Source organism: Psittacula echo (assembly GCF_963264785.1).
Source record: "Psittacula echo genome assembly, chromosome: 3".
Classification (NCBI taxonomy): domain Eukaryota; kingdom Metazoa; phylum Chordata; class Aves; order Psittaciformes; family Psittacidae; genus Psittacula; species Psittacula echo.
The window spans coordinates 100,046,545-100,059,000 of NC_137736.1; the positions used below are offsets into that span (position 1 = coordinate 100,046,545).

At 38.9% G+C, this 12,456-nt stretch overlaps 1 protein-coding gene across 1 annotated transcript; it reads right to left on the reverse strand.

Annotated features, from left to right (window-relative positions):
• Window positions 1-1,535: 1,535 nt before the first annotated feature.
• Window positions 1,536-6,277, reverse strand: LOC308219108 (uncharacterized protein C13orf42; the record flags this gene model as incomplete). Its single annotated transcript, XM_080613662.1, has 3 exons — window positions 1,536-1,777; window positions 2,413-2,560; window positions 5,864-6,277. 3 exons carry the CDS (start codon window positions 6,275-6,277, stop codon window positions 1,536-1,538), a joined length of 804 nt encoding a protein of 267 aa, XP_080469788.1.
• Window positions 6,278-12,456: the final 6,179 nt, after the last annotated feature.

Here is a 12,456-nt window from a genome sequence, read left to right on the forward strand (position 1 = left end):
AGATATTTCCACATCATGGCAGAAATGCTGTTTGATTAACTCAGTCTCAAAGACTAGGAAGCTAAATCAGCAAGAACTGCCACCTGCCAAAGGTTCTGTGTGGTGGGCACAAGGTTCATGGAGTTTATGATGTATCAGATGGGTTATATTGATGGCTAGTGCCTTAGGAAATTTATCCAAGCCTGTGGACATGAAAAAAACTGAACATAGAAACAAGAAATCACCAGTGAATCACCAGCTGGTCATACCAATGCTGCCATGATCCACCTGTCACAGTGAACCACCAATTGAACACCAGAGGGAAAAAAATTAAAGTAAGAAAAGGCTTGATCCCAAATACCTTTGCAAATTCTTAAGACAGAGCATGAGCTGGGGGTTGTGGTTCAGACTGATGCCTGTGATACAAATGGTATTGCCTTATCTGAAGAGCCATAGGCTAGTATTTCCACAGGGCGCTATTGCCTTGTTATTTCATATGCATTTGTACATTGCTATACATCAGTGGAACAGGCAGATATAGGTCTTAACAATTCCAAGTATCCCGTGGAAGATGTACCACCTCTAAGACTAAAAAGTCCAAAGAGGAACACTTCTAGACTGCATTCTTCCTCATGTATAGTCTTTAATGATGAAGTAGCAGAATACCAAATGTTGCATATATTCTAAAGCTGATACAGTGGATTTACCTGCAGATTGTCTGCTGTATTTGAGAGCAACCTTTGCTCCAATTTATTCTCAAAGTGCTCTTTTCCAAGACATCAAGCTTTTCTAGCGTGCATTGGGATGTCTAGATTCAGCAACTGGGTGTTAAAATAGAAGAAACCTAACAGGTGGTGTAACCATATGAAAAAAGGTTGAATGCATTTTTGCGTGTAATGAATCGCTTGATGTTGTATCCAAGGACAGAACAATTCTCAATAGCAAGCAGAGCACAAGATAGCTTGTTTTTGCAATTCACAGTGGAGCAATTCCTCCAAACACAGGTTTATAATGGTGATTCCTTCACTGCAGCTTTTTCTGCTTGTACCACAGCTTGCTTGTACCTCAGTGCTGTTGTACACCCTCAGATCACAGAGTCAATGATGGCACATACAGGTTTTCCCATGCAAAAAAAAAAAGAGAAAATTCTGCTTCACTGCTCTGAAGTTGGAAGCAGTGGTGCAAAAGATCCAACACATTCACTGAACCGCTTGAACTGCTGTACTAGGCTCAAAACAAAAATTACTGCACCAGGCAATCTCTGAATCATTGCTTTCAATAACAGCTCTAGAAAAAAGGCTTGTCAAGTTGGAATTCCCCCCAAGTTGAATGACAAAGCAGTATTGTTAGGCACTGTGAACTCAATGAGTTAAACCCTCATATGAGTCCAACAATGGAATAGCTATGCCTTAAAATATGTCCCATGCAAAGAACCTTCAGTGACTGCACACGTCACTTCCACAGTGTAAGAGATGGATCAGAGGCTAAAAAACAAAAGCAAGTCTTACATGTCTTATTTCAGATATTCTGTCTTCAGCTGAAGAGGGAATATTCTTTCAATATTCTTTTTTACGTGTTTTGGGCTTAAATTTTAAAGTGCTATATGCCCCTTCTACAGCTTTGGGCAAGTACATGGGATGTCTTTCCAACCTCTTCCTAGAGTTAGTAGCTCCCCGCTGGCTGTTTCTTTGAGATTGGTTTGCAGCCTTTGCTGTCTGGGCAGTCTCTTGTGAGTATCTCCGGGGAGCACGAAGGATCCAGTTTGAATGTAAACTGTGTTTGCTTGTGCTGGTAGCAACTGAAAGACATAAGATAATGTGGTGTGAACAGTTCACCAGTGATAATTTACATGAACAGCTATGTCAGACTTAGTCCCTTTATACACACTTCTAAGGCACAGCTAATCAGACCTCTTTCAGATATCCACTTTAGCCTAAGACAAAGTAGAGAAATGTCAGTTTCTCTCCACTGATTATACTAGGATAGAAGATAAGCTCAGATGACAACATCTTCATTTAGTCAGGCAATCCCATCCTTTCTGGTGGAAATGTAACATTATTTAGCCTTATTTCTAAATGACTTATTTTTTTGCTGGTTGGAGAGAAAACATCTAGCCATTTCTCAATGAGAAAAATGGAAAACAAATGAAGAAAGAATTCAGCCCTGAGCAGAAAGCAAGCACTATTCCAGCACTATGCATGCTACATTTGGTCATGTAATGGCCACACATAAAATAGTTATACCCTTTCAGCAAGGAACAAGCAATATATTACTGTACTTTCACATACTGCATGCAATGGTTCTAGGTTTGGGAAGTAAAACTTGGAGGCAAACTGTGTTCATTAAATAAACAAATATGGTCTTACAATGCCACTCCTCCCTCTACCCTTTGCACACCAAAAATAATCTTATTTTGGCTGGCTTATACTGCACCATCAAAATCAACATCCACATTTGGCAGATCCATGTCAGGAACTCTCCGCCATCTCTCTGAATCCAGGTCTGCAATAACTGAGTCAAAGAAAGCTATTGCTTCCCTTACATCTGAACTGGACTGTGGGCCTTTTCTTTCCGTGGATGCCTGTTGATAAGATAGGGAGAAAAAGGTTAGTTAAGGGTTGGGCACAATGACCTCTTAATGACCAAACTGTATAAGGAAGCTGAAAACCTTGTATTTGTCTCTGTACTTCAAGCTAGAAAAGGACATAGGTCAGACTACTCCACAGGTTGTAGCCATCAAAGAAAGTGGGACAGCAGTTTAACAAATGTCCATCTTGTTACATGCTCAACACCAAACATCTTCCACTTTGACACTGCCAGCCAGGTGTTATAAAATCCCTCAGAACCCCAGTATCAGTCCATTTAATTAGGCGGCCAAGTGACAGATGGGCTTTGAGGCCTAATTTATTCTACCTAGCAGTAGGCACCTAATGAGATACACATTAGAAACGTAGTCATGCGGGGTTCCTTGTGTAATTAATGCAGGGCTCCAGTATCTTCAGAAGATGAGTCAGGCCTTAGGTAGGCTGAATTCTCCTCTGCAGGCAGCTCTTTCTCTTAGCTGCAAAGGGATTGTGGGGTAACTTGGTTACTAAATCAAGCATCTTATTAAAATGCCTAGGTTAGGTGAAATGAATACAGATCTAAATTGCTGAAGTCCTTTTGAAATGGAAAAGGATCGTGTGTGCTAAAATATGAATCATTCAACATTGTGCTAATTCCCACAGGAAAGCCACAGGGTTTAAAATTAGGAGCCTGTGTCTTGACAAAAAAGCAAATGCCTGCCTATAAATGTTGCAGCAGTCATAAAGACTTGGTTGGCAATTCTGTAGGTCCGTATGGGATGAATACTTCCTGCTGGGTTCTACCTAATGAGGAGCCATATATTTTCCTTGCCAATCTGAGCTAGGTGTATTGTTTTGCAATACCAAATCATAAAATTGCTACCTTGGTTTTCAAACACGCAAACAAAGGATACATGCTGTAGCACATCTCTGAAGGACCAGCTTGTTCTCTGTTCTGTGGAGGAAGAGAGATGAGGTAGCTTATTCCCCTTCTGACATTATGGGCTGATTGAAATCCTCAGAAGTACTAAAAGACAGCTGCTACCACACATCTACTGAAAATAGTGACTGCTATTATGACTAAGCCCTTATAGGTTAGAAACCATTTTAAAGAAATGCCTATGTACTTCCAGCATCTGACCCACCCCTCCATTCTTTTCTCTTAGTAGACCCAAGTGGCAAATTTCGAATCCACGCAGTCAGCCTGTAGTCCAGGTCCTAGAGATCTTTGGATTAAACCTCCCATGATGACAAGGCTGTCTGGGCAAAGTACTTTCCTACTAATCATCCAGCAGGTAGGAGAAGGAAGTGAATTTCCACTGACAGGCTATTTAACACAAACAGGTAGTTAGGGACAAAATCATTCAAGTCTGGTGATAAAATGAATCTTGCAATCTGTTAACATACAATCTGTAGTTAGGAAGCAGAGGATTCTGGCTATTCTAGAAGTCTCCATGACCTCTCCCTAATTTTTGCAAAGCCAAGGCTAGATAGCTGTGATCCTGCCGTTTGTGTTGGCAAGAATGACTTGTGGGTGGCATGTCCTGCTCATGTCCCTGTCTGTTCTTAAGGGGACAGCTCATGGAGTTAGCATGCCAGCCAGTACGAGGGTTGTCCATACATAAGATCTAGCTGGCCACAGTCAGATAACAGCATTTTAAGCCTCAACCTGCAGGAGATTCATTTGTTTTTCCTAACTAGCATTTTCAGTAGCAAATCTCAGAGATTCACAAACTTGCATGAAGCCTAGTTGTGCAGAATATATCTCCCAGCTTCCTGGTCCATTGTTTTAGTACCATTTTGCACTTGGTTTTTTCCCATCTGGCTGATGGTTAGTCATGTATTGCTCCACTACATCAGTGCTCAGCTCATTAGGGAACTGGCATGCTGTAAATCTCTGCTACTTCAAGCCAATCATTGTTTGACAGTGTAAAAAGTCATCACAGACTGTATCTATAGTGTTGAGATTTGTCTCCTGGCACCTGGCACCACCAGGCCATTCTTCTATATCTCAGTCATTCTCTTCATCTATTTCTCTGGCCCTAAATAATAATGTCTTTATAAAATCTATCTTCTCCAGCCCACTGAGCTGAATATTATTTCCTCCTATTATCTCTAGTTTCTGAGAGTCACTGTGCGCTGAAAGGATGACATAAAGCCAAATAAAACAAAATGAAAAATCCCACTGACTGAAAGGGTATTAGATCAAAATGTAAAATTGAAAAATGTGCTATCTAGTTCTAAATACTTGAGCTTTGTCCTTTGGTTAAGGAATGCCTGCGAAAGAGCTTAGCTTCAGCCATTCTGACAATATGCTGTAACACATCTAACTGTGGCAAAAATTTTTTGGGAAGTCTACCTAGCCTAATTCGTAAGTCAGCCAAACAGCCCTTCTTCCCACCATCCCCATTATTACCCAGTTTAAAGATTGCACTGAGTAACCAGTGTGTTTGCTTTCAAAGTCATGTTTGTGGTTGTGTAACCTGAATGGATTTCCCCAGCTGTTGCAATTCTTCCATTTGTCCTCACTGCATGAAGTCCAGAGTCAAATTAACCACTGAAATGTCTAGTGACATGCGATCTATAAACTGCAACCAGGACAAAGCTTTGCAATGCTTTTTTTTCTAGGATGTGTGGAAATAGTCTGCACTGAAGATGATATTGCAGTTTTGCTTTAGTAGTATCATTACAGTAAAGGGTAAAGAATTATACTCTCTCAAAATGATCCGCCAACTTATTAATGGATAGGGTAAGGAACCCTTAAGAATTTCTCATTCCCGACAGCCCATCAGTAGAGCTTGCACTGATGCTAAATGTAGCACTGACAAGCTATCTGACCAGTCAGAAAACCCTCTATTTATTTCAATGAATTTACAATTATTTTGTGTAATTTTATGCCAATAAAAAGACTGCCAGTAAACCTAGGGATTACTGTGCTTGTCAGTCATTAACAGATTTAAATAACCATAATGGAGAACTCAGAGGCATTTAAGTAGCCTGCCAGAGTATTGAGAGAACACCTCACTCTTTCATAACATGTTTTCAGATACTTGCCCTACTCTCATACCACTTTGCTTCTCATATTCCACCCCCAGCCCCCCCAAACGTAGGCATATACATTTGTTTCCATGACCAGTCATTCATAATTAATTTCACACTACTCAGAAAGAATCTTCAGGTATTTAGCAACATTTCAACTGATGTAACAGTAAAATGACAACTGCCTGAGACCAATGAAGCAGAAAATCAACACAGGACATACAGCTTCAATTGCTTCATAGATTAGGACCAAGCACATGGCAAAAGCTTTTAAGAATTACCTTAGAAGATTCTTTGGAAGGAAGTGGAAGAAATGACTTTTTTCCAGTTTTGGATGATTTTGTGGACATTGGGGAATCTGCAGCCATATGCATGGATTTCAAGTTCTTGATGTTGTCAAGATATTTTTTCCTCAAGGCTAACAGGTCTTGTAAGTACTTCAAGCAGTCCTGAGTCTTCGAATACATCCAGTCTCTGTCTTCCTCTTTTGGCTGGAAGCAAGAGTCGATGCTGGTTGTACTTCTGCATTTTTTTAGTGGTTCACTAACTTTTTCCTGCTCACTTCCAAGGACATACATAGAAGTGCTGCGGATCAGTCTCACCGCAGAATCGGTGCCTTCACAGTAAGGGATGTCATCTGTCACATTTCTTCGGTGGGAGTTGGGATGAAATATAGAATGGATCTTTTTGAACATAGTGTGCCACTTTCTCAACTTTATACCTTTTCTCTTTTAGCTCCTTAATTTTACACTAGATCTGGTAATCAGCAGCTATTACCCTTGCCCTCAGCAGACAATTTTGCCACTCACTGAAATGAGGAGAAAAAACCCAAACCCTATTGCTACATAAATTGCTTCTTTCAAACTAACACATTGTGAAGAGCATGATAGTAATGCAGAACCACGTTTTCAACTCCATTTGTGTCAGTGAAACAGTTTTATCCTTTCGTCGGCTTAAAATATAGTACAGCAGGTCAAATAGCATGCTTTGACCTTTTGTTTGACTGCTGCTCCAGGTGGAAACCATCAGCATCGAGGTAGAAATTCCTCCTCTTCCCACGTTGCCTCTGCGCTCCTCTGCGCCGGTCCCCGCCCGGCACCAGCGGCCGCAGGGCGCCGTGCGCTGACCGTGGTGCTGAACCTCTCCCGCTCCGCCACGACCATCCAGCTGCCTCCCGAAGGCGCAGAGAGGCAACGTGACAGCCAGTCCTCTACGGGATGCTTTTTGGGAAGAGTTTGTTGAGACCAGCCTCGTCAGGGATAAAAGTCTGAGTGGGGAAAGAATAGCTTCTGTCGAGTGGAGTTCAGCTGATGAAAGAAGTCACCCTGGGTTTCACCCGCCTGTAACCAGGAGACGACTACAGCTACCTGATACTGCAGCACTACTAGGAACAAAGTGGATTCAGATGTCAGTCTCTATTACACTCAATACAAAGATGTCTTGTGTAAGGGATGCTGTAAAATAAAACACTCTTCCAAAGCACTAATCTGGGAAAATACTGCAAACAGAAACCAATGAATTTCTATCTTTCCACATTAGTTTTTCTCTTAGATTAATACAAGAACATCCAATACAGTGTTTTTGATGACTGCTTTTTGTTTGAAAGCTACTGAGAACATTGACTGTTATTGGCATATTCAAGCAATGCTAGTACTTGTAACTGTGTGACAGCATGATGTATGCCTTAGACATAAGTAGATATTAAATTTGGTCAGTTCTCATGACTAAGACAATCAAAACATTTTAAAAGCAAGCAGTAATGTCCAGAATTACCATGTTCAAAAGAGTTTTCATAATTCATCCTGATTGAGCACTGAATGCTTGAGAAAATAATTATTTTGAAAGACAGTGCATATCACCCTTCAGACTCTACTGGGCAAATTTCTGTTAATGCCACTGGAAATGCCATGTGAAGGTTTAAGCATCCTAGGAGCTCTACAGTCTCAGCAGGAAAGATAAGTTCTAATATAAATTTGCATCCATTCCTTCAGGAACTCTAATTTACTAAAACTAAGCATATACCACAGCCATCTTAAAACATTAATTTTGTTCCTTTTACAACTTTTAAAGTTGAAATATCCTTATAACATAGCTAAAAATTGAGACAAACTAACTTCTGCCACTTTTCAGCTTTATAATACTAGCATAAACATAAAAAATTCTCACTGCAGCTGAGAGCAGCCTAGACACTGTACTTGTATGAAGGTATTCCATTATTGATAATCTCCAAAATCCTACTCAATCCCACAGCTAGATAATAGATTAAGTTGACTTTATGTTAGCATAGATCACTAGAAATTTTAAAAAATCTCTCCTCAAAATTGTGTATCTGAGATGGAGAAAGTTTCTGTTCATCAGTACTAACATAGAATAAAAATAATTCTATCTACAGATTTATTTCATTTTCAGAGCAAAAGGCTACAAGGGGATTTTAATTTATTATCCTGAATGAGTAAGATAAATATCTGTTGTAGTCATTCTAGACAATGTGTTTACTAAGTTAGTTGCAAAAATTAGAGTTTTCCAGAATAACCCTATTAAAAATTGCTTAGATTTGCTACATGTGAGGATACTGGTCTTTGCTTATAGACATTGTACAATGCCAGTGAGTCTCAGAGAGGCACTGTAAGTGAACTGATGGTCACAAAACCTGTGATTCAAGAAAATCAGTGGGAGTCCAAGGAATTAATGCCAAAGAGTTGAGCCAGAAGGGTCAATGAGAACTCCACCAAGCAACTGCTGATAGGGTCAGATATTGCCTTTCAATAGCAAATTGATTTCTAAGCTGATCTGGACTTACAAAGGGCTACAGGGTAAAAACCAATCCAAAACAACTAAAAAAACTCACAACAAACCAAACAACAACAAAACAAACAAACAAACAGAATCACCTCAAGTTTCTGTTCATGAAACCATGGAAGATACACCTGTGAAGACTAAATCTGATGATATACACTGTGATTTGGAAAACTTTTTATGCGGGCCATAGATTTTCCTATCCTCCCTCAACTAAGTACTTAAAACATAAAATGACATCTCACTAATTTAGATAAAATGGTTTCAGGCTCGTAAGAGGATTCTCAATTTCAAGCATGTTCATTGCCAATTTTTAAAAAAGCTTGCTGGACTACATTCATTCTGTGTCAACATGTATGTGGTTCCCAGTGTTCACGGTGGTGTTAGAATAAGGGAGGATTAATAAACACATGAGACAATACAGTAGCTGCATTATATACCAGAATTTAATTTTGAGTAATAAAGGTTTGTTTCAGGCATGACTATTTTATTCTATTCATCGGTTATGCACAGTCTTCCTCTCCTATTGTAAAAAATGAATGTTTGTTTTCTTCAGAGTATCTACTGTAATTCAAACAGCTCCATGGACTTAGAATGTTAAGGGAAAAATAATGGATATATTTAAAGGTCACAAGTGTCTCTAGGGTGTTTTGCGAGAAAAGGAATACCCTGCATCTTTTTAAGATATTTTCCTATAAGGCATTTGCATTGAAATATGTTTCTTGAGTAGTGTTTTATTTATTTATAGTCAAATTCTGGTACCCATGTACATGTAAGTGTCCCTATTCAAGTAAATAGGAAAGCAATTATAATTCAGCCACCACAGATCACAGGTCTCTTCCCCAGTGCTACTGCTGGGGACCAAATATGATACTGTTATTTAAGAAAGCTGTTAATTAAAAACCAGGGTCTTATTAAAGAATTATTTTCTTCTGCACAATGACACTCATCAAATGGCAAATGAAAGAATATTTAGTCTGTTAATTCAAAGTACCAAGTTTATGGGCAGCTATTAAACCATAAACAAAGACCTCCTGAAGAAGAAGCTTGTGAGAAGCAGATCGAATAGACCACACTAATCAAATAGACTACACTAAATATTTAATGGCATCTAGGATTACTAACTTTGACAAGGCAATGCTCACACCTTGTTTGTTTATTTGGCTGCTTGAATCTGACTTCTTTTATTCAATACTTTTTCCTGTTACTGTTTTCAGTGTCTGTGCCGTCTCTGTAGCTAGCAGAGTGTTCTAAGTTCCATAAATCCAATCACTCCCCAAACTGCTTTGTTATTTAGCCCTGTCATTTTGGCAATTTCTGAGCCACCATGACTGGGTAGGAAAATCAAGTTGAAAAAAAATAATGTACGTGTCCTGTTTAACTGAATTAAATATACAATTGGGGAAAAACAAGCAAACAAACAAACAACTCAAAAAAACCCCAAAACCAAACAAACCCCCCCAAAAAACCAAAAAATAAAACCCCCAAAGTAAAGAAAAAACACAAAACAATAAAATCAAATTTTTAGATAAATACAATTAAAAATTTTCACACATATTTTAAGTTTTCCACAATAACTTGTTTGTCAAAATGCATTGCTATCTCCAGAATAACATTATATCAAGCATATAAATCTATCTACTTGATAGTTGCGTCTCACTCAACTGACTGATGCAGAGGAATGTCAAATCATCCTTGAAACAAAGTAAAGCTCTGATGCCAAAGAAAAAAAACCTTGACAAACTGTAGATGACAAGGTATTCTTTCTCTATCAGAAAGTCATATCTCATTCAGGATACTATATTTTATTATATTTTTTTAAAAGTTAAAACACTTTGCTTGTAAAGCAAAAAATCCACACTTAACAAAACATGTGAGTGGATAGTGAAGATCTTGAGCCTTTTATTACTCTAGATAATTCAGAAATTAAATCTGAGTTGTCAATCTCTGTTGAATTCTGCTATGTATATATAGCTGCATAAAAGCGTAAACAGTTTGGCAAGAGCAACAAACCAGAGGAAAACAGAGAAATCGGTTCATCAGAACAGGCATCTACACTTTGCTCTCTAGTCCCTTACTATATGCCACTTCATATGTTCCCTTGAAGTTCTACAAAGACACACCAAAAAAATTACAAAATCTCCTAGAGATTTAAGAGACAATCAATAAATGCAGGAATGCTGAGCTCACAGTTCAATACCAAAGAAAAATAACATCACAAGGTTTGATATCTGCTTATGGTGGTTGTTGTGACACTTACTATTTCCAAGGCCACACGCACTTGAAAAGATTAGATGCTGGGACATTCCCAAATTATAGATAGGGTGATGAATGTCAGTGCTTTGGTGGGTGAAAAGAAACACCCACTATTAGAGGTAAAATACCACAGGACTCCTACCTTTCATTGACTAAAAGGGAAGATGGAAGAAGAATGGATCTTGTTATCAAAGAAAAATCCTCAGGTTGTTTCTTCTCTTTCAGCCCAGTAAGATAGCAGTCAGGAGGAGTTCTGCATCCTAAAACTGCTACCAGCAACTGCTGGGTATTATTCCTCTTTCAGGAAGTTGTCAAAGTATAGGAAAGGAGAGCAACTCTGATATCATGCATTTGAAATATCTACGATTGCTTCTCTGAGGCATGAAACTGGAGAAACAAGTTTCCCCAAGAATAAAGCCAAAGATTTTCATTTGAGCTGATTTAGATGTACGTGCAGTGAAAACTAGATGTGTCGCCTATATCCGATTTAACAGGGATCATTCTTTTTCTGGGTACATACTTGAGGAGTGCTGTCACCCAGGCAACACTGACCTGCAAAACCAGCTGAGTCAGAAAATTGAGGCTCCTGTCAGAGGATGAATAGTATTTTTGGTAAATCAGGAGCATCATCTTTCCATCTAATCTCAATTTGAATCTAAGTATTTCCATTTGACTTAGACCCTGCATATTCTCCATAAATTTTCACTCTATGCAAAATTTACATTCACTGAATAGGTTTTCTTGCAGCATAAGCACTGACTGGAACCAACCAAAGCAGTGACTGCACTCCTATCAGGCATGCAAAAATAAAGCAATGTCATTCATGTACAGAGAAATGCTTAGGAAATGATCACACAAAATAAATAACAGTCAATTCTTTGATTATTTATTTATTATTTCTTCTGGCATCACTTTCGGGAAAAGTTTTGTGAACATCCTATGACAAAGTGATAAAATGCACTTCAGTGAAACACCCTCTGCTTTAGGCTATCTCTATAGCTGTTGCCTGGCAGCATTTTCAGAGGGTCAGAGGTTGCCACACTTATCTCCTGCTCTATCTGGCCTCCTCCTTCCCTTTGTTTCCTCAAATAACCCTGCTGTCATTAAAAACTCTATCTCTGTGACAAGCTTGACAAGGGAACTTTGTCTTGTCTTCTGTCACACAGGGTCAAGGGACAACCAGTTGGCTTTGCTTGTTTCACTGGAAGAATTCATGTTCTTTTAGCAGAAACAGTGTTAGGACCTTTCAAAGCTCTGTTATTCTTTGTTGAATTAGTTATTGTCTCGCCTCTTGAGTCTTTTGTTCCAAAGATGTCTGAAGAATTATTGCGATGTCTAGCTTGTTGCCTGTCACATCCATCACCCATTGATAAAGTCTTTGCAAGGAGAATGTGATAAATAGCTAAGATTCTTTCATCATAGCTCGATGAGGAATGGATATTGTAAGCAGCAGTTCTTCAAATTAGTTTATAGAAGTCAAACAGTTAAATGACCTGTCTGTCCTGATCTTTAACTGGATCATCTGTTTCTCATTCCGATTAAATTCTAATGCACCATTTATCCTTCCCACAAAGAAAGTCCAAAGGAGGATTTATGAGAGGGGACAGTATGGATCTTTTGGTAAGTCAAAGAGTTGCCAGACCATATCTGTCATCTCCAGAAAAGCTCACTCACAATACCTGCAAACATTCTCATAGCTGCCCTTGGATCCCTAATTCCCATTTCTATTTCCTACTCTGCTAACCCAGTGAAACAGGGCAGAGAGTAGTTTAACTAAAGAAGCAAAGAAGCAGTTTTGGGAAAGTACAAGTGACACATCATA